The sequence below is a fragment of the Typopeltis vanoorti genome, chromosome 6 (genome assembly GCF_054136105.1).
Source record: "Typopeltis vanoorti isolate ZY-2024b chromosome 6, IOZ_Tvanoo_1.0, whole genome shotgun sequence".
Lineage (NCBI taxonomy): Eukaryota > Metazoa > Arthropoda > Arachnida > Uropygi > Thelyphonidae > Typopeltis > Typopeltis vanoorti.
In genome coordinates, this window is record NC_143554.1 from 26,040,136 (window position 1) to 26,060,387 (window position 20,252).

Consider the following 20,252-nt stretch of genomic DNA (forward strand, 5'->3'; position numbering starts at 1 on the left):
AACACCAACACAATGGTCAGCAGTCCCTGAGTAGTGGTTCAACGCGTAGCATTAGTTAAAACGGATGGGAAGAAAACAATACTACTGTGGTTGCAGACTGCTGAGTCACCATGTCGTCAGGATTTATTGCAAAATATCTTTATCCCTCTGTTTTGCTACTTTTTATCTCGTTCTCAATCTAGTGAGAGAGAGAGAGAGAGAGAGACAGAGAGAGAGAGAGAGAGAGAGAGAAAATCGGAAAAGCGAAAAACAAATTCATTAACAAGAAGTGATCCCCGTTATATACTACTCTAATATCATTATCACATAATAATACATTACAACCGCTAGCTTATATATACCATTCTGTCATTAATAAAACATTCTGTATCAAAATCCAAGGATTAATGCATGGTTATCAGACATAATGCACAAACCTTTGCTATTGAAGACAAATTTAATGATACGAGAGAGGTGCCATCTTCTTCAGTCAATGTTATTTACGTAAGTGTTGTTGGATAGTTTCCACACACAAGTTTTCAGTTTCACATGAAGGGAAATCTAACTCGTTCATTGTGAAAAAAAAAAAAAGATACATCGTAGACATCATACAAGACTATAAAATGTATCACGTTAAGCTTTTCAGTATACACACATATTATACTCATTATTTTTCACCGCTTCCACTACTATTGTATTTGTAAAAAACTCACGTTGTATTCTTTATCTGTGAACAGACATACAATTCATTATATGGCTGGCATCACGCCTGCCATCGCTGCATGTCTTTGGTTCGGAGTTTGGCAATGGCAAGTTCTGGCCGTGTGATTGCACTGTGACGAGTGAACAAGAAGTGAGGGGAGGGGACGTAAGTGCATTCGCTGTCCGTAGTGAGCGAGAGACGGTTTAGAGGTCATCTGGTAAGGAGGTGTATAATGGAAGATGAAATGTACGCGTAAACAGTGAACACAAGAGACTCACGTGTATGTGTTGCTTACTGGCGTAACAATGCGCCACGCAGACTTCCCGTCTTGCAACAGAGTAACGGGCAAATGACCAAGTGCCTGATGGTACGGTTTAGATCTACGTCGAGATACACGGCGTGAAATAAGGTCCCAAGCGTGTCCTGCTGATGAGAAAGCTACTGGTGTGTCATTTCTTTCCATCTCTAACTGATGCAGGGAGGGAACGAAGCGGGAGGGAAGATGAACGATGGGAAAAGAAGAAACGAACGGGGGGAAAACAGAGGAGGGGTGAAGGTGGAGACGTGTTTGTTTCATCATTTGTTCCGTGTCGACGTGTTTGTACTGAGATCTGCCAGGCTGTACCATGGTAGGCAGGCAGGAAGCATAAACGAAAGATTTAGCCCTGCAGGCGTGGAGAATACATTGAGGTACAGCAGTTGAGGGCCGGTTTGGAGTTGTCTGGCCGGTGTCCGAAGGCGTGTCCCTTGCTATGTATATGTATCTTAGGAGTTGGTTGCGGCCTGTATTCGGATGGCTACCTTGCTTTCAGTTGCGGGCGTGGGTTAGCTGTATTTGTCTTCGTGGCAGCAGCTGTCCTAAATAATACCTTAAGGATGTACAAGGAGAAACACCCCTACGACACTTCGAGAGAAAGTTCTTGAAAGAAAAGCAAGCGTTTCTTTATTATCATTATTATTAAATAATAAAATGATCGCATCTGAAAGAATATTAGTTCGGACAGGTTGCACTGCTGGGGGCTGTTTTCTCGACATAAGACACGGACGAAGAGATTATTAAAGAAAGAAGTAAGATCTCATCTATTTGCTTTCGTAAGAGGAGTTAACAATTATCATTTCTTTTACCAGTGACGGAGACAGACGTGCACTCTGGCCTTAGTATCGAATGAGAGAAATTAACCTTGAACTGTGGGTTAAAGTATGACTGATTTCTTTTTTTTGCCATTATGAGTGGGTGGAGTCAGGTCATATAAGCTATTCTAGATTTACGTCAATTGGGAGAGTTACGAATGCAAATTTCATAAGAAATTTCCAAGGCAAAAAACAAAATGAATTTGACTTCGTTCTCATAATTTATGCGGTCTGAAAAAATCTTTTTGTAATCATCAGTAACCATTCATATGACATTTGATAGCTCCTACAGAACAAATTATGTGAAAAACTACAAAGCTGCTATCATGGTTTTCTTCTTCTTCTTATTATTATTGTATTTCCACCAGAAAACTGAAGTTTATCGGGGGGGTGACAAAGGAATGAACTCTGCGAATTACCCAAATTCTTCCTCAACACTGCCTAGTTCATTCTCAACGAACGAATAATGACCAATGAAATGAAACGTCCGATATAAAAATTCACATTACAGCTGAACAGAAATCATTACCGGTGTTTTAGGATCGTTTATTATTGTCTAAACAGGAATCCGTCGACCATTAGCTTATTTTATAACTGCGAAGTGCGCATGCGTGAAGTGTGTCATTTGAAATTTTGTGACACAATGTTTAAGCAAAAGTGAGAATACAAAATGTTGTCACAGAAGAAAGAAAACTTTAATTTTCACATAATTTAAGATAAATAATGTAAGATTATGCTCACCTGAATTGATCGCAACTTAAACATTTGGGGGTGTCATCTTTAGGAGTTAAGTCCAAATGAGAACTAATCGGAACCAGTGGAGGTGGTTGCAGTTGAGACTTTCCAGCTTGCGACGGACTCCTTGGACTTCGAGGACTAGGAGGGTTTATGGCGGAGTAAGTGTTTGATAGATCGCTCTTGTGACAATCGACAGACTTTTCTGGAAGAAAGAAGGAAAGAAAAATATAATACATTTCAGAGTACATTAGGAGAAATTCTAGCTTATAATCCGTGATAAAATTATTTAGGAATGAGAAGTTTTGTTCCCATCCTATCACGTGTGGTAAAGGATTGTATAACGAAATTCTCACTCTGATAATACGGTTTGTGTTCAATGTAGCAATAACTCATCTGGTGGTGGCCATAATGCGTGTTTAATATTCTGAAAAGGCAATTTGGAACGTGCAGTAGCGAAGAAATTAATCCGAACATTCACATTTTAAAGAACAATTTTAATTTTTCGCAAGAAAATAAGTACAAAAATAAAATTCCAATTTTACCTAATAGTTTAATGTGCATAGGCATCGACTCTACCGACGTAGAACATATTTTTCTTATTTCTGCATCTCGGAACTATGCTTTTATGATGGATTGTATTAAGTTATCCTTTGTATCACAATTTTCCAAGTCTCTTTTTTACTATAGCCCAAAATTTTTCTATTGGATTAATGTCAGGAGAGTTATTTGGTTAATGAAGCAATTGGAAGTTGTGATTTTTGAGGAACTCTTTCACTTTTTTTGAAGTGTGGCATGGAACGAGATCCTAATGAAAAATGAGTGCTTTGTCTTTATTGATCTGTGGGACCACTCTTCTCTCCAATATTTTTATGTATTGGTCACTTTTCATCATACCGTCAACAGGCACAAGTGATCCTGGACTGTCATGTGTAAAACAACCCTAAAACATATTTTTAACTGGGTATTTAGGAGCTTCTTGAAAATTGGTGGGAGAATTCTCAGGCGCTGATTTGCCACTCTCATCTGAGAATGTGACCTTCTTCCACTTCTCAACAGCCCAATCTTTGTACACTTTTGCCTAGTTGAGCCTCTATTTCTACATAGCCTTCGTCAACAGTTGTTTATTTTTGATACGTAGGCAGTCCTTCCTGATTCCAACAATTTTCGGCGGACTGTCATGTCAGAAACATTAATCCCACTAGCTGCCAAGTCTCTATTTAAGTCTACAGCAGACAATTTTCCATTCATTTTTCTTTACCTAACTAGTAAACGATCTCAAGTAAGTGTATTTTTCCTTTTCCTTCGACATTTCCGTTTTCTGTAAGGAGAAAAGGTACCTATTTCCCTAAAACGCTTTAAAATCACGTTAGCAGTATCTAAATCATCACCACACTCATTGGCAATTTGTCTTCGAGACATGGATGTGTGTTGAGAAAGAGAACATATTTTTGAACGCTTTCTTAGAGATGTATTTATTTTATAGCTACACAAAACGAAATCACTCCGATTGCCAACTTTTTTGCATTATTAAAAACGCACAACACGATTAATAAACATCGTAGAGACAGTTAAAAGATGCAGCACTCAACCAAAATAGTGAACTAAAACCGAAACCGGATTTCATTTCTATTTGATGTATGAAATGGACAGAATTCGATTAACTGGGATAAGTTAAAGATGTTTGGAATAAAGGAATGCTTTTTCTAATGTTAAACACATATAATCCTTTTCCTTAAATGGTTATATTTGTTAACATATAGGTCAGAGATAATCTGATACTTTTGTTAACAAAACAAAACACGAAGCTAGAGAGTGTATTATTAACAAGTACGTCTGAGCAAAATTTCTGTTTTAATCCAGAGAGATTCGCTACCAGTATAGAAATCTTTTCATTACGTAATAAGTTGAAGGCTTCGGTGATTGACTCGGGAATCCGTATTTATAGTATGGTTTACAAACCAAGTGCTCACCTATCCAGACGTTTATGGCATCGGATACGACAGTCTCAAGATATCACAAATTCCAGAGTTTCAACTCTGGTATATAAAGAAGGATCCTGGACGCTGATGAAGTAGTACACCCACCTCTCCAACCTAAAGATCTGGGCAGGTATGTTATCAGTCAACTGTTAACTTCAGACATTCTCCACCAGAAGGATTGTTCTAACAGCTACGTATTACCGCCAGTATTTCCAGTCACCACTAAGCTCAGTTAACGGTATAATTACTGATATCCAAATGACCTTTTCTGTTATGATAAGATTAGGCGAAAAGGCCTAAGCCCAAGTCTTCAGCTTGGAGAAAGATTTCAATTTTCATTCTTCTAATGCTAGCATGTAAATCTTGGGTGTTGTTAATGATTATAATTAATGCAGTCTAAACCATGGGGGGGAGTATTATACCTGTCATCTGTGTAAGTCCTCTGGTTAGTTTATCTGGTTTGCGGGTATTGATGGAGAGATGGAATCCGAAATGCTGGAGGAGAAAATCTTTCACGAACTAACTTCCTTACAGTGGAAGAGTCTTGAGAATTGTTATTCCTTATAAAATATAACTAAACTTGGCGCGACTGTTTTAAGTTAAGGGAAGCTCCATGCTGCAGAAGGTAATCGAAAACATGTCCTTTCTCGATACACTACTCTCCAGTTATGAGGATAGACAGTGTCTTTCTCCAAGTTATTCGAAAAAAAAAAATTCAGATTTTATATCCTTTGTTGTATAATATTCATTTGGTCCGCGCGGTTAGCCTAGTGGCTTTGCGCTTCGCAACCATATGCCTGAGGCAGGAGTGGAGTGTCCTAAGTTCGATCCTTGTCGAAGACGTGATGAACATGAGGAGCTTCCTCAGGCATAGCCAAGTTAGCTGGTCTTGGGCGCAGGCAGTAGGGTTTTTCCACCAGTTTATCTAGCGTTTATCATCCCGCAAGCAGGCAAGCCGGTCCCGTGAACATACGCCTCTACAGCCAAAAATATATTCCCCCTCCCCCAGCGGCAGACCAGGCGACAGGTCGGTTGGGAGTGGTACTAACAAGTAGTCGCATCTAAGTAACACGCGGACCCTGCATTGGAAGCGGGAATAACGCGTAGTGAAAGAAGAAGTTGTATAATATTCATTTCAACGCTTTTATCAAAGCAAATCATTTCATCCTCTTATTCTACGTTTTTCATTTGCAAATCGATGAAATAGAATAATGCTTCTTAAAACAACCCAACTTCATCTCCAATTTCCAACATAGCTATGGTCCTGATTATGTCTAAGGGATACTTAGATGGAGTTCCAATGATAACAAATGCCAGTTGTGATCATTCCAAATATTCTGTTTAGTGCTGCATCACAATATCGCACGAATATCTTCTATAAATTTAAGCAGCATCTTTAGAATAAGGTTTCAGTCGCATGAACTAAACGGTTATCTTGCACCATACACGATGGTCTATTTCTTTGCTTCGTTGGATAAAATACTCAATTTTTGCTTGTGTTAGATATTTTTCGTCATTATGTTTTTAAATACTTTTTAATATTGAAACAAATTTTTTTTTTTTTTCGGGGGAGGGGGGTGCAGTTCAAATAATTTTGTCATCGAGAACTTTATGTGGAATAGAAAGACTTAAAATTTAAAATACTACAGGGTTTTCAAATTAAAGTAACTTAATCAAAGCAATCTGTGGGGAGAACCAGTAGACGAAATACTCTCAAACTTAGTGAGCACCTTAATCAGATTTTGATAATAATAATAAAAAAAAAATTAAAAATCGAGGACAGGGGAAATATGGCGCTGTGAGCAGGAGAAAATGCATTAATGAGAACCGGATGGTATGTGAGTGTAAAATTTCACGATGAATTTTAAGAAATTTCATCTGACTGTCTTTTAGATGAAAATGTGATATATGTATTAAATCTCATGTATAACAATATTACATTGTTGTTCTTCAAACGCCTAATTTTAATTGTGAATATCACTTGATTTATTCTTTGTAGACACATTTAATTACATAATGCTTTTTTTTAGAAGTTACAAAGCGTCAATGATGTCAAAGGGAAGCCGTAAATTATTTCACGTCCTAAATTTGCTTTGTATTATAATGTATTTGTATTATGATTATTATAATGCCAGAATTTTTATTTAAGATTTTTCACTACATTGTTTTCTTTTAACAATGTTTCGGAAAATTAAAATGAATAAACATTTGGTAACAAAAAAGGAGAAAAAAAACACATTACGATTGTTTATCTATCTTTTATGTAGCGTGAAAACGAATATCATCTGCTTTCGTGGTTCTGAAAATAAGACTAAAAGACTGCCCACACTTCCCCTGCATAGATGACCTCCCAGCATAGCTCATATGCAATGCAAACAAAGTGAAAGAACAGTAGTAAATGTAGATAAAACAGTATCACGAGTATATTAAGGCTTTCATTTCTCAGAAAACTTATTATATATGTATATCAATTCCCTTTAAATGTGCCGGATTCGGTTATTTGCACCATCTACGTGTATTCCGTTCGAAATAGGGTCAGCTCTAACTTACTATAGTTGCATTTATTCATTTATTTTATTATTTTATTCCCATTAGATTAGGTAATGGTTGGAAGGTACAATGTGCTGGCTTAAAGAAAATAGAGGAATATATAAAGCAACCGTTACTATTTTTGTACAGATTAAAATTAAAATATTACTAAACAGAATTTCATTCCTGAATATTCAGTACTAAAATAAAAACAAGGATAACGGAGTTGGAGGCCACAAATAACGATTGCATCCACGCTAATATTTTTCCATTAGTTCTGTTAAAAAGTGAAAATTTGAACGATAATTTAAACGTAAGTATTTACTCTTATTTCACGATTAGATAATCTGAAAAAAGCCTACTCTTGTACACAAATACAGAACTTTTAGAAGCCACTTCAGGCCTCCAGTAAGCAGGCGGTGATATTACACGGCTGCTGAAATATTTTGCCATAACAAGGCATCTGTTTTGCTGCTGTGGAATTCAAACCCGAATCCTTTTGTTATCTGTATTAAAACTTTATGTGTGCTACTATAAAATTGGCAGCACAAACCAGACAATAATTACGCGTAATCTTAATTAAAATACTCAAAGTGAAATCCAAACATTTCTCAGCAAGTATTGCATATATTCAAATACTTTTCAACCGCTAAGCACTGCTAAAATAAAATACTTCAGTGTGCAACTGTGGCATCGCCTATTTTTAATTATTTTCTTCTGTAGGACAAAAGATTTATAAAGATGAATTTGCCGCAAAGAAATCATTTCACTCTTTTAAAAAAAATATAAAAAGTTAAAATATAGAAACTGAAATTAACTGAACACTTCGCATTTATTATATCACTCAATGGACAACACTAATCAACTCGCAGAAGTGAAAGAGTATTACAATCTTTTAAATTATCGATAGTTCTTTCCCAACTGCGACCGCATAGGAGGTCTGTAGACTTTGTACTGGTATGGTGGAATCAGATTCTCATTCACAGAGAGATGTGTTTTTCGTCTTATTAAATAAGAAGCCATGAAATCTATCAAAACAATACTGTTCGGCGAATGCCGATAAATAAAATAAGTAAGATTTAATAGAAGGAATGAAGGAAGAAAAAAAAAGCAAGAAGAAGCTAAAGAAAAGAAAAATAGAGATTCCACTGAAATAAATAACTGGGTAAAAAAGTTAACGAAGTTGATAAAAGAAAGAGATAAACTTCAACTTTTCAAGCTAGTAGATAGACAGATTGAGCGATACGGATAGAAGGAAAGAAAGAGACAGCGAAATCCTAGACGTGAATCCATTAATGCGATCGAAAATAAGTTTAGTTGTTTTTCTACTTCTGCCAAACATTAGTAATTTTAACCCGCTTAATACTCCCTTTTTCCCTCTCCTTATGGGGAATCTTATCTAAATATCTCAGAGTGTGCCGACATATACACACATTTCTAAATGAGACATAATTAAGAAACGGAAAGTAACAATACGGAAGCCCGGGGATATGGAATTAACAAGCGGAACACGGTATTGTTTGGACATCATAATACGTCCCATGTGTTTTTGTGATACATGAAAATAACAAGGCAACTGACGACACTGATGACGTCACTGCTAATCGCAGACTGTTGCCTCATAAGAAGAGGTGCAGTTTATAAAAATGCTAGGCGTGTTATGTGTCTCCAACAGTGCGGAGTTTGTTGAATCATTACTATGCCGAGCAGTTATAAATATTTCGATAAAGGCAATAAGGAGGTTGTTTGTTCTCGGAAAATTCTATTTGCTAATTGGAGGATCAAAATATAAAACTATAGCACCCTAATTGGTATTGTACAATATAATCACAAGAGGAAAACACCTCATCTATTGCTCCATCATGCGGAGATCAGTCTAACATGTGTGATTAAGTAATAAAAGCGTTACGGCTATGCAAAAGTGGTAAGAGAAGTCAAATAGAGATCACATTCTGTTTTTGAGAATAAAATAGCTAGTTATGCCAACGGAACACAATGAGACCACACGGAACAATCAATATATCCTCCCCATTCAGTAAATTACATCTGCAAAAAAAGATCCTCCCGATAGACATACTGCGCATGACAAAATGTTTTTCAGTGAATCTTCTTCTGTGGCTTGAACAATTAACATGACGTAGAGAGTTAATTTACGTAAATGCAATTACCTCTCTCTCTTAACACGTTACGAGATATCTAATTTAGTAGTTTATTATGTAAAGTTTATAGTTGTATAACTTTTAAAATAAATCAATAAGCTTGTGTTGATTTTGAATCCCCAACCATATGTCAAATTGCCTGGATTGGATTAGCATGGATTTAGGCCAAGTTTATTACTTTTGCTGTCGAGATTTCGGTATTGGTGATAGGCATCAAGTTACTGGAAGCATTCTAGAGGAAAATCCCCCACCCCCACACCTCCAACAAAAAAATGAATAAATAAACAACACTAAACGTACTTTAATTTCCTTTTGAAATTTAAAATAGTCTTCGGATAGGCTACTCTATTAAAATAGCTTGTTGGCTTGACAAAAATATTAACTAATTAAAAATAATTAATTGATAAAAGTACTTCGGAAAAAAAAGTTAATATTTGTGTGGTGACAATGTTCATTCTATGAAACATACATGATATTATTCTTTTTATTCTTTTAGCAAAAGTAACCGACTGATTATTGCGGAATCAGCGGCGTATTTAATTAAATAATTACAGCTTTCTTACTAGGGCTCGGCACAGGGAGAAACAACTGAGATAGACTTCAAAATTACAAGACGAAATCCGAAAAATTTTCACACCACCTTTCGTTCCGACGAACGCAACATAAGCGTACACCTAAGTAATTACACTTACTGTCACTAGGGGGCGTTATGTAGTGAAATAAATTACCCACGTGAATTGGTCCTCCTGCTGTATATACAATGTAATTCGGGATTCAGATTTAATATTAATGCTTCCAAAATCGATGCGTGTTCCGACTTTAAAAGATGGGCGGACTATCGTTTTATTGATTATGTTTGATATAAAACTCCGTCTTCTCCCCTTGCAGTTGTTCCCCCCCCCCTCTCTCTCTCCGTCTCTTTCAGTAAGCGTGCAACATCTTGCAGCCTCGCTCATGCTTGTCCGTAGTAACGCAGCTCGGATCAATACGACGCAGTTAGATGTGTGGGTCTTAACACCCATGACATTTTTCTTCCATCCAATCCTCGATCAGTCGGCGGTTAAAGTACTAAGCGGCGAGCGAGCGGGCGCTTATTCCGTAGTCTCGGAAGGAATAAGGAAAGAAGAGAAAGTTCGTAGATCATTGAGTCATCAGCAAGTCAGTGAGTTACAGGCCGCAATCAGTCGACTAGCTCCTCCTCCTTCGTATTCTTCTCGCTTTCCAGGGAGGTCCTAATGCACGAGACGGCTTCCGAAACATAAAAATGTATTAAAAAAAAAGTTGCGGAGGGGGGACGAGGCGCTTTTCGATTGTTTGTTGACTGCGCTTGCATGAAGATGTCGACTAAAGACGGCGGTATCAATTGAGTTAATGGGAAACACATGCAGAATTATGGAAGTGCGCGCGCGTGGCGACATCGTCTCCACTCACATACCTTTCTGTCTTAGTGATGTACGTTTCACTCGATCGAATTACTCTACGACGACTAAGCAATAGGGTGTTCAGAGGCTCGCTGTCTCGCATCTCATCGAAATCGACCAAATTTTGGAATGGACGGGGAGGGAGGAGCCGAAAGGATGGGGGGGGACTGAAAAAGAAAACGGAAATGCTCGGAGTAAGGCGTATCGATTGGGACCAAAAAAAGGCGAGAAAGAAAGAAACCGTTGACATCTTCGGCAACAACCTAAGCTGAACAAGCCGCCATGCTAAAATGGAAGAATTCATAACATGGGAGCGAATGATTTTGTTTGATTACGGTTCTCGTAACTAAGCGTATCTTTCATGAAAAAGATATTCTTATTTCGGTATATTTAAAAGAAGGCGATTCTTAGCACACTCATATTTTGACCTTACGTTTTTACATTTTTTTTAAATGTTTTTGCATTTTAACTCATTTTTTTTTCTTTTTGTTTTACAAATTCACATTTTGCGCATTAACGCCCTTGAGGGTTCAAGCCCATGCTGTCTTTATTAGTCCTCTTAGAATCTTCACAAACTCATATTTTTGCGTATTAGTGTTTTTGAGCCAACCTGGTTGGCCGAGTGGTTAACTTATCCGCTCTTCAGCCAAAAGGCTGCGGATTCCAATCCAGCCTAGAGCATGGACGTGTGTGATTGTCTTCCACCTTCATACACTCATTCATATAAATATGTATGCACTCTCCCAAAATGAAGTGGGTCACCATGCGAGAAGTATACCAACCCTCCCGCAGTGGAAGAGGCCTTCACCCAACAGTGGGGAAGACACAGGCTGAATATCATCATCGATGTCTTTGAATCTGCACAAATTCATATTTTGCGTGTCGGTGGCTTTGAATTGTTGTGGTCTAACGGTGTAAAGATGCATACTGGAGTTAGAATTTCGACACAAATATATAGGGAGAAAATAATGTTTTCTTATCGAAGTAGTTAATATGCTAAACTTATAGATAAATGAAAAAATCCATGAATTTTAACTCAAAAGTTTATAAATCTTAAACTTTTCAACGCAACTATACATCAAAGTTTCCTTTAATTTCAGGCGATTAATTGTCTTCCCACCCAAGAAAAAAATCTGAATCAACTTCCCTTTCACTGATGCACACACGCACACCCCAAATTCGTGTTAGTTCTCTGCCCTAACGGACAACGTACGCTTCACTTGTCCCGGCTTCCGTGTACACAAACAACTTCTCTTCATCAGTCCTTATCATACCCTCCCTTCCCCTCGCGGTAGCGTTACAATCAGTGCAGTCACTCATTTGTGCAGGCTGGATAGAACGAGTAGGGAAAAAAAAAAACAGTCACCATTACGGTCATAATTTGGGCTCAAGCTTTTGTCCGACCGATCACTTAGCCCACCTGCTCTGTTAACCTCTGAACTAACGGAACTGCGGCGGCTGGCGAACTCAAGGATGAGAGAACTGCCTCGGGGTATGACTTTTTGATTTCATTCGACAACAAGACCGGCGGCTAGGCGACTTAATTATAGTAAATTAGGACTAATCAACGTTAAGAGCCAAGTGGAACGAAATGAATCCGTTTCGTTTCGGATGCACCGAGCAATTATGCATACGATAGTCATTCTAGAGGGTAAAGGCTTGTTATTCATGTTGAGATCAGTTATCTAGTAGCTGTAAACATCGGGCACGATTTAAATAAAAATGTTGTAAAAATTTAATTGTAACCCCTAAGTTACACAAAACACTGTTACAACATACAAATTAAGTACTTTATATATCGGATGATCCTAATGACGTTTAACTAACTGTTACACAATTCACGGATTCTACTCTCAAGACCAAACATAAGTAGAAGTAGCACTGTGGTTATATACCACGTAGCGAAATTTATCTACCCATAAGATATTGTTTTGGCGGGAACGGTTCTGGGTTTCGACAGTGTTGGACTAGACTGAGAAGACCCACATAATTGCTTTGAATCTTTGTTGACGCATATTCATGATCAGACGCCAATTATTTACGAGTTATTGTGGGAAAATAAAATAGAAAAAAAACGGCGCCACTTTCCTTTTTAAAGTATACAATAGACAGTTATACTGCATAATAATCAGATACTGAGATATTCCATGAAGTATAACCAAGTGATAATCCCCACATACCACACTGCAACGTGGATTAAACATCCAATTTGCCACTCCACCCCCCCTCTTCCTCAACGAAAGTGCTTACAACTGCGAATTGAGTGCCACACCATCACGCTACAACAATTATTGCACAGCTTACTTCTGACAAAAACATGGAAGCAAGGCTTGGGGGAGGGATAATAAGGACAGGGAGTTTATGTTGAGGAAACAGGTGGTCACACACCCTCTGATGAATATATACCTTCTGTCGTCTCCCCCATCTCGTCTACGATACACGTCAGAGGACACCCTTCTTTCCCCTCTTCACTTGACCACCTTGATCAACGGATCGAAACGCCAACTGGACGCTTGGTGTGAGTTTGGGAGAGGGGGGGAAGGAAATTTGTGAATAGGGGATGTAATGGTTAGAGATGAGCGAGGCCATCGACGGTATCCTGATGAATAGATTTCCTCCAATCTGCCACACCTGTTCGGCCTGCTGATTCTCCCTGGATAAGCTAATAGCCAATAGGCAGCGCCACCATTGAGTAAATTACTTTCTTCAAGTGCTATGATAAAAATATATCGCATTCACTATTTTGATTTTAAAATCTGTCATTAGTTTGCTCATGGGAAGAGATAAAAAATACATAAATAAGAAAAAATGTAAGAAAAAAAAGCAGAAGAACACTGACTCGTTAGTAACTGTTTAATGGAATATCGAAGAATGCCGCAGTAATTTATCAAGTTAATTATATCTAAATAATTTCATCTACTATATACAATTAACGTTCATTTAGCCTACTTCCAAGGCAAACAAGATTATCAGATGTGCTATCGCTCCACCTGTGTTTATCTTCTAATCACATAACGAATCTTCATAGTGGGTTAATTAAGTATCATACCACTAGGTGTCATTCACCAGAGCGTTGTTTGTATCTAAATACAAACAGCGCTCCCTATAACGGAGCTGTGCAGGAACAAATCTTTATTGTTTTGAGATATTTTTAGAAGGAACTGAATTTAATAATTAAAAACAATGAAATTTAAAATATATCTTACATACATAAAAATAATGTAGGTAATACTGCAAACTGTACTTTTGGTTATTATAAAAGTCAAAATATTAAATTATAGAAAATTAAGCATCAATGTAGAATGCAAAGCAGGATATTAGTAGGTAATCTGATATTATCTGGGTTTCCTAATACTTATATCGCTGACAAATTGAAAAACATTTGTCAGGGATTTTATTTTATTTTTATTTTTTTCTGAAATTCACATATCTCAGGTACTCTTTTTCGTTAAAAATGATCTTAATTCGTTTTATCCTTAATGGATAAAATATAAGTATTTGAAACGGCCGGATGGACACACACACACACACACACACCGCTGAGGTGTCCATTTTGCTTAGCACAAATGATCATTCAAGGAGATTTTCTGCCAACCACATGTTGTGTGACATGAGATGTAGACTAGAACTTATGCCATCAGCGTTATTTGAAATCAAAGTTAGTGGAAAGCGGTTGTACATATTGTTAATTTTTGTTACCATGGTTACAAATAGAGTCATGGTATTAGTAGGCAGTTTTGAGGCCCGTATATTACGTACCTTTAAACAGCGTTTAAAGGTTAAAGGTACGTGTTTTGGACGGATATCCTCTTATAAGGGATGGGAAAAAAAACCTTTCACATGCATAACAGATTGATTAACTCGGCTTCACTTGAAAAGTCCTTAAAGTTTCTCGCGTGGTAAATAAACTGCATTCGAGCTTAGCTCTTTTAGTCGAAATGCAAACGTGACACTTTCACGCATGCCCAACAGTGGCGCTAATAAAGCCCCGAAGAGTCAAATAGATATACCATATTTTTGTCCCTAAATAAAATAACAAAGCTTGCAAATGATTTACAAAATCTCCAAAATATTTGATCTGAAGTGCTTATAAGAGTGCCTAAAATATTTAGTCTAAAAATGTTCATAAACCTTTACAATATAACCGAATGCAGTCTTGAACATGTTATTTTTTACAACTCATATATAACTCATACAATTCAATAAAATAATTATTTATCTTTCAATTTTTAGGCTTATTATTTTCATTCTACTTTCAGTTCAAGACAATGGATTGTATGTTCAGTAAACAATTTCTGAAAAATCGGTTAACATATAATTTGATCCGATTAATGGCATGCTTCTACATTTAGTAAACTGCGAATGCCTAACTGATTACTGAATTAATTTTTGACTACAAAAAAACTTTAAAAATGAATATAAATGTCTCATGTTTTTCAACCAACTTGCAGTGGTGTGGGTAATGTCGCTTTTTTTAATACCACATTTCGATTCACATAAAAAAAAATATTGCTGGAGAAGTGCTCCGTGCTTCAGATGAAAATTAGCAATGGACGTCATCAATAGCATTGTCTTCAATCTTTTCGCCAGTCGCGATGTTATCGGGTTTTGAGAAATTGCTCGGAGAACAGATTGAGAAAATAACGTTATCAGTGCCACAAGCCCGGGTCATTAAGTCTAAATTGAGTGCGCAGACGGGAATATATTTTCTGGCAAACAATTAACTGCTGTCTTAAACGAAAGGGCTAGTGCATGAGAAATGGCATAACTGAGTTTGGTCCACACCGCGTGATAGAACATGCCAAGCTACTGCGTGCACTCTGAGGAAGTTAGACCAGTTGCTGGCTGTGCTAGTTGCTGCACGTTTTAACAACGTTTTTCTGCGTACGATGGCGCGTGATTCAGGAATGCAGCGCTATGCAGTCAAAACCAATTGTTGAACTCTTTGATATAGATTGCACTGCTTTTTGTTTGCAGCTACAAGATGGCTATGGCACGCACAACTACACTTTGGATGTAGTTTTTATTTATCGAAGGCAGAGCACAGCTGAGGTTGGGTGATTTTATCTTCCAAAGCAAATGGAAAATTATAAAAGTAATCAAACTTGTGTTGTGTCTCCCACTTGCTCTTATTTGGCGCCTAAAGTATTCCATTTCCTCAAAAACAAAAATAAAATAAACACGGTTACAAACTATACGAATGACTTGTTAAAAAATATTAACAGCACGTGATTAAGTCTCCTCAATCAGTAACTATTTCTTTAATTTGAAAACAATGGAGACTAAAGCGCAAGACTGAATGAAAACGGGACATAAGCACTATTGTAATAGGAATATTAAGCCTAAAAATGGGACCTACATATATAGCGATATAATATAATATTATATAATGATATGATAGTGAAAGTAATAACAGACGAGCTGTGAGATGGTCTAGAAATGCGCATAAGACAGCACAGAAGTCGGCAAAAACTTGTAAATGACTTCCTAACGGAACAATAGTGCAAACTTCCTGGCTACTAATTACAGGCATTGCTAACTTAATATCAGGCTGCATCCACACTATCAAAAACATATCTTCAAAGTCCTATTTTAATATGTGACCAATTAACAATACTAAAGAACACTATTGCAATTTTATGTTTTCACTGTTCTCGAATCAGTTCATTCTATAATGTCTTGTGCGAAAATGTGAAGCGGACAATTTATTTTTGATTCTAGTAAAAGTTTTCAAATGATATATGAAATTATATGACAAATGTAATATAAAATTAAATCCTTTAATGCCTTATCACCCCCCCCCCAAAAAAAAAAAAACAGAAGGCTTTTAGTCTACTCTAACTTTTGTCAGATCAGTAAGCAACCAGCCGTCACTGAAACCAGGGCCGCGCCAACCCGAGGGTACAAGGGGGTGCACCTCACCCGGGCGACAATATTGATAGGGCGGCATTTTCTGTGTAGCTAATATCTAATTTGGATTATACAATGCAGTATTAGGGGCGGGCATTAAAAATTTGCACCCGGCCGGCAAATACCCTTGGCTTGTCCCCTGCCTGAAACCATGGCCATCTGTGATTTCTCAGAGAGGGAAGATATAAAACCTAATTCTTAGTTATAAATTCTAAAAGGTATATATTATTATCTGAAATAGTATGAATCGTATCTGATTTTAGTTAGGGAGTTAAAAAACCTGAGTTAATGGTAGTACAAATATCACAGTTGCCCATGACAAAGACCGACTAACTCGGGAACTGAATGAAAACAAGCCTATCGGAACGGTGAAAGTGGAAAGTTTGCACTGTGGAAGTAAACACTATTTCCATAGAGCGACATCTATTCGCCACACAATCCAACATAAGGCCATAACTTAATGGATGAAAACTCTTCTTAAAAATTCATGAAAACCTCATAATAAATATAGTGGTCTTTCTAATTATATATAAACATGTATTATCTATAAGTCATATCTTAATCTATAAGTCGTTGTGCAACTTTTTTTTTCATTAAATAACTGCCATGAGATTATAATAAAAACAATTATCGAGTACTAATGTTTGTTACACTTATCTACAGTTTTTCCTAACATCCAGCAAGGTTCAGAAATGTAGGGCAACTGCTTCGGGAACTATACAATATAAAAAAATCCCAATTTTTCTATCACCAGTTATTTATCGAGATATCAAAACAAGCAAAAACATCAGGGTAATAACCCAAGAATTTTATTCAACAACAGATATTCCTTTCCGTTGTAAATAGAACGATGCACAGAAATATCTAAAGATATCGGAGATTGATTTTTTCTCTGACCGATAATAATAAGGAAATAAAAACGAGAGTAGTCATATTTTATATCCAGAATCAGAGTAAACAGATCGCCATCGGAGTAGATATAATATCAGAACATGCTACTGGGCGGAGATGTGGTATGCGAGCATACAAATAGGTCATTCAAAAAAATGAAACACAGATACAGTAAAGAAAAAAAGAAATGATTTTAATGGGTCTTAAAACATCTTCTTAGAAATAATAACATAAATAGCAGATGCACTTGGCTATTGCAGCAACATATACCACACATTATTGTTCAACAGTGCAATGAAATTGACTCTATGGTCAACTAAATATGTTTTGAGCCATCATAAAATCTGATGATGATTCATCAAGGATGATGTAACTGAAAAAAAATTATATATATAGCAAAAGCTTCATGTTTTGATTTTTTGAATCATAATGGATTATATCGTCAAATGCTCTCCCACTTAGAAATTATGTATCGATATTGTCAAATAAGCTAGTTAATAAAAATGATTTTTTTACCTATGCAAATCAGTTGTATAACTATTTGAATATATAACACGAGTTTTAGAATGAAGGAAAAGAATGAATGAAGGATGTAAAATCACTCCCACTAATAATATTCACTTACGTGGAGATTTGTCATGAGCACTATTCCACTAAGCAGCAGGGCGCTGATAATAATAACCTCCCACTATCCCTTAAATCAACTAAAGAAGCTGAAATTATTCCAAAGCGTTAATAAAAGCCGTTTACAGTCAAATTTATAAAGTAATTCACAAAGTCCTTTTATTGGTCTGTCGTGCTTTTATGAATAGCAGTTTGACATTTTAACCCTTCAACCACTTTTCCTTTTTTCACTTGCTTCAAATTGCCGACAGAAGATGACGTGAACATGAGCAATTTCCTCCTCCTCCTACTTCTTATGGATGGCTGGAAAGAATAATCCCGGTCACACCCTAAACTATCCCATCTTTCCCACAAAGGCAGCCGTCCCTTCATTAGACCATGCAAATTTAATTAGCCGCTAGAAGGCACGTATCCTTGCGATGTCGATCATCTTCTTAAACCCTCCTATCTCCCTTTCTCCCCCTTCCGTAAACCGCACCACGCCATTCTTATCCCGCCGACAATGAAACGTTTAGAAAGTTGTCATCTACCCGAACGTTTCTTCGCCTCACTTCTATGGCGGATGAATTTGTAAGAATAAAAGAGATGGGAAGCGAGGAAACGTGGGGAAGGGAGAAAACCGCAGTGTTACTCAGTTGAGAGTCTCAGAGCATCCAGTAGCTCCCCTCATTACCATTCGAGACTGACCCTTGCCGGTGAACAGAGTTATCATTTGTAGTGGTTAACTGACATTGATGGAGTATTGTTCGGTGCGAGCACACAGCGCCATTCTCTTTAATGGAAATTTATCTCCGGTCCGTTGATGTTTGAATAGGGGAAAGTCTTTATTGATGAACCAAAAATGCATTTTTTTGCCCCTTTAAATCACTCTTTGTTGTGGAATTCCAAAGTGACTTGCAAAATTCACCAGAGGTCACGCTTAATGAGGACTAATATACATACATCAGAGGGAGATGGGACACAAAATACCTGCGATAGATGAAACCACGCGAGCCGACGCAGGTTACAGAATTGATTCTTAATAACTATCTTGGTAAGGTTAATGGCTTACTTCAAGCACACGATATCTTCGCTTACTGCTAAAAGAAAAAAAAAGACAAACAATTTAATCTTTCTAAAATCATATGTGTGAATATTTTGCAATACTACGTTATCTTCTGCCTGGCGAAGATGCATTCTGTTGCAGGTATTCTTGTCGTATGCCGGAATCAAGATAATAATTCAATATGCTGGAATATCTGCATATGAAATTATCCTGATTGTTGAAGAACTAATATCTAATATGTGCAGGGATAATAAATGAATGCGTCAAACACAAATTACTACGGTAACTTGTGCTTGACAATAATTATTACTTAATTATACTATGGTAATAATAATTAATATCACTAATCTCAATTTATAAAAGCATTGTTTGTTTTCCCATACAAATTCTTAGTTGAATCGACAATCCACCAATGTTTCACAGTTCTGTTCACATATGTAGACCATATGTGAACAGAATACAGAGTTAGAAAAAATAATCAAAGTTAGTAAAGTCGGGAGTGTTGAGGAGGACAACAATTTTAGGTACAAGAATTGAAAATGAAAGCAATCAGACGTGTGCTGTTTCAAATTATTATAGAAAACAGATAAGGTTTGAATGCAGAAAAAACACCACAGAAATATCAAGAAGACGAGGAGGTGCATGTAAATAAGCTATATTTAGATATGATTTATCATTTGAAGTCATTTGTAGTTGCTCCTAAGCATTAAAAGCAACCCACTCACATGTCACAGAAAGAAAACAAACAAACAAAAAAAAAACTGCAAAATTTCTTGAGATAAAACTTAAAACTACATTAAGGTATACTTTTATTTATTTATTTATTCGTATGGACTTTCCTCCCTTTTTTTTCCCCCATCCCTACTGGGGCGAGTCGAGCTGCCTCATGGGGGGTTAAGTATTTATGGCTGTAGATCCGCGTGTTTGTGTTCACGGGACCGGTTTGCCTGCTTGCGGGCTGAAAAACGCCAGATAAACTGGCGGAAAAAACCCTACTGGCCGCGCCCAAGACCGGCTAACTTGGCTATGGCTGAGGAAGATCCCCAAATTCCTCACGTCTTCGAAGAATCGAACCTGGGACACTCCTTCCCCGGTCATATGGTTGCGAAGCGCACAGCCATTAAGGTTTACTGAGACAGTGAC

General features: G+C 37.1%; 1 protein-coding gene across 2 annotated transcripts in view; it reads right to left on the minus strand.

The window, feature by feature from the left end:
- The window catches only part of LOC150105346 (histone-lysine N-methyltransferase MECOM-like), a 290,030-nt gene that overhangs the window by 56,853 nt on the left and 212,925 nt on the right, over positions 1-20,252 (minus strand). For both annotated transcript variants that reach the window (XM_090394732.1, XM_090394733.1), the window contains one exon: positions 2,555-2,753. In XM_090394732.1, the coding sequence (XP_090250858.1) occupies positions 2,555-2,753 (199 nt within the window). The remainder of the gene's footprint in view (positions 1-2,554; positions 2,754-20,252) is intronic.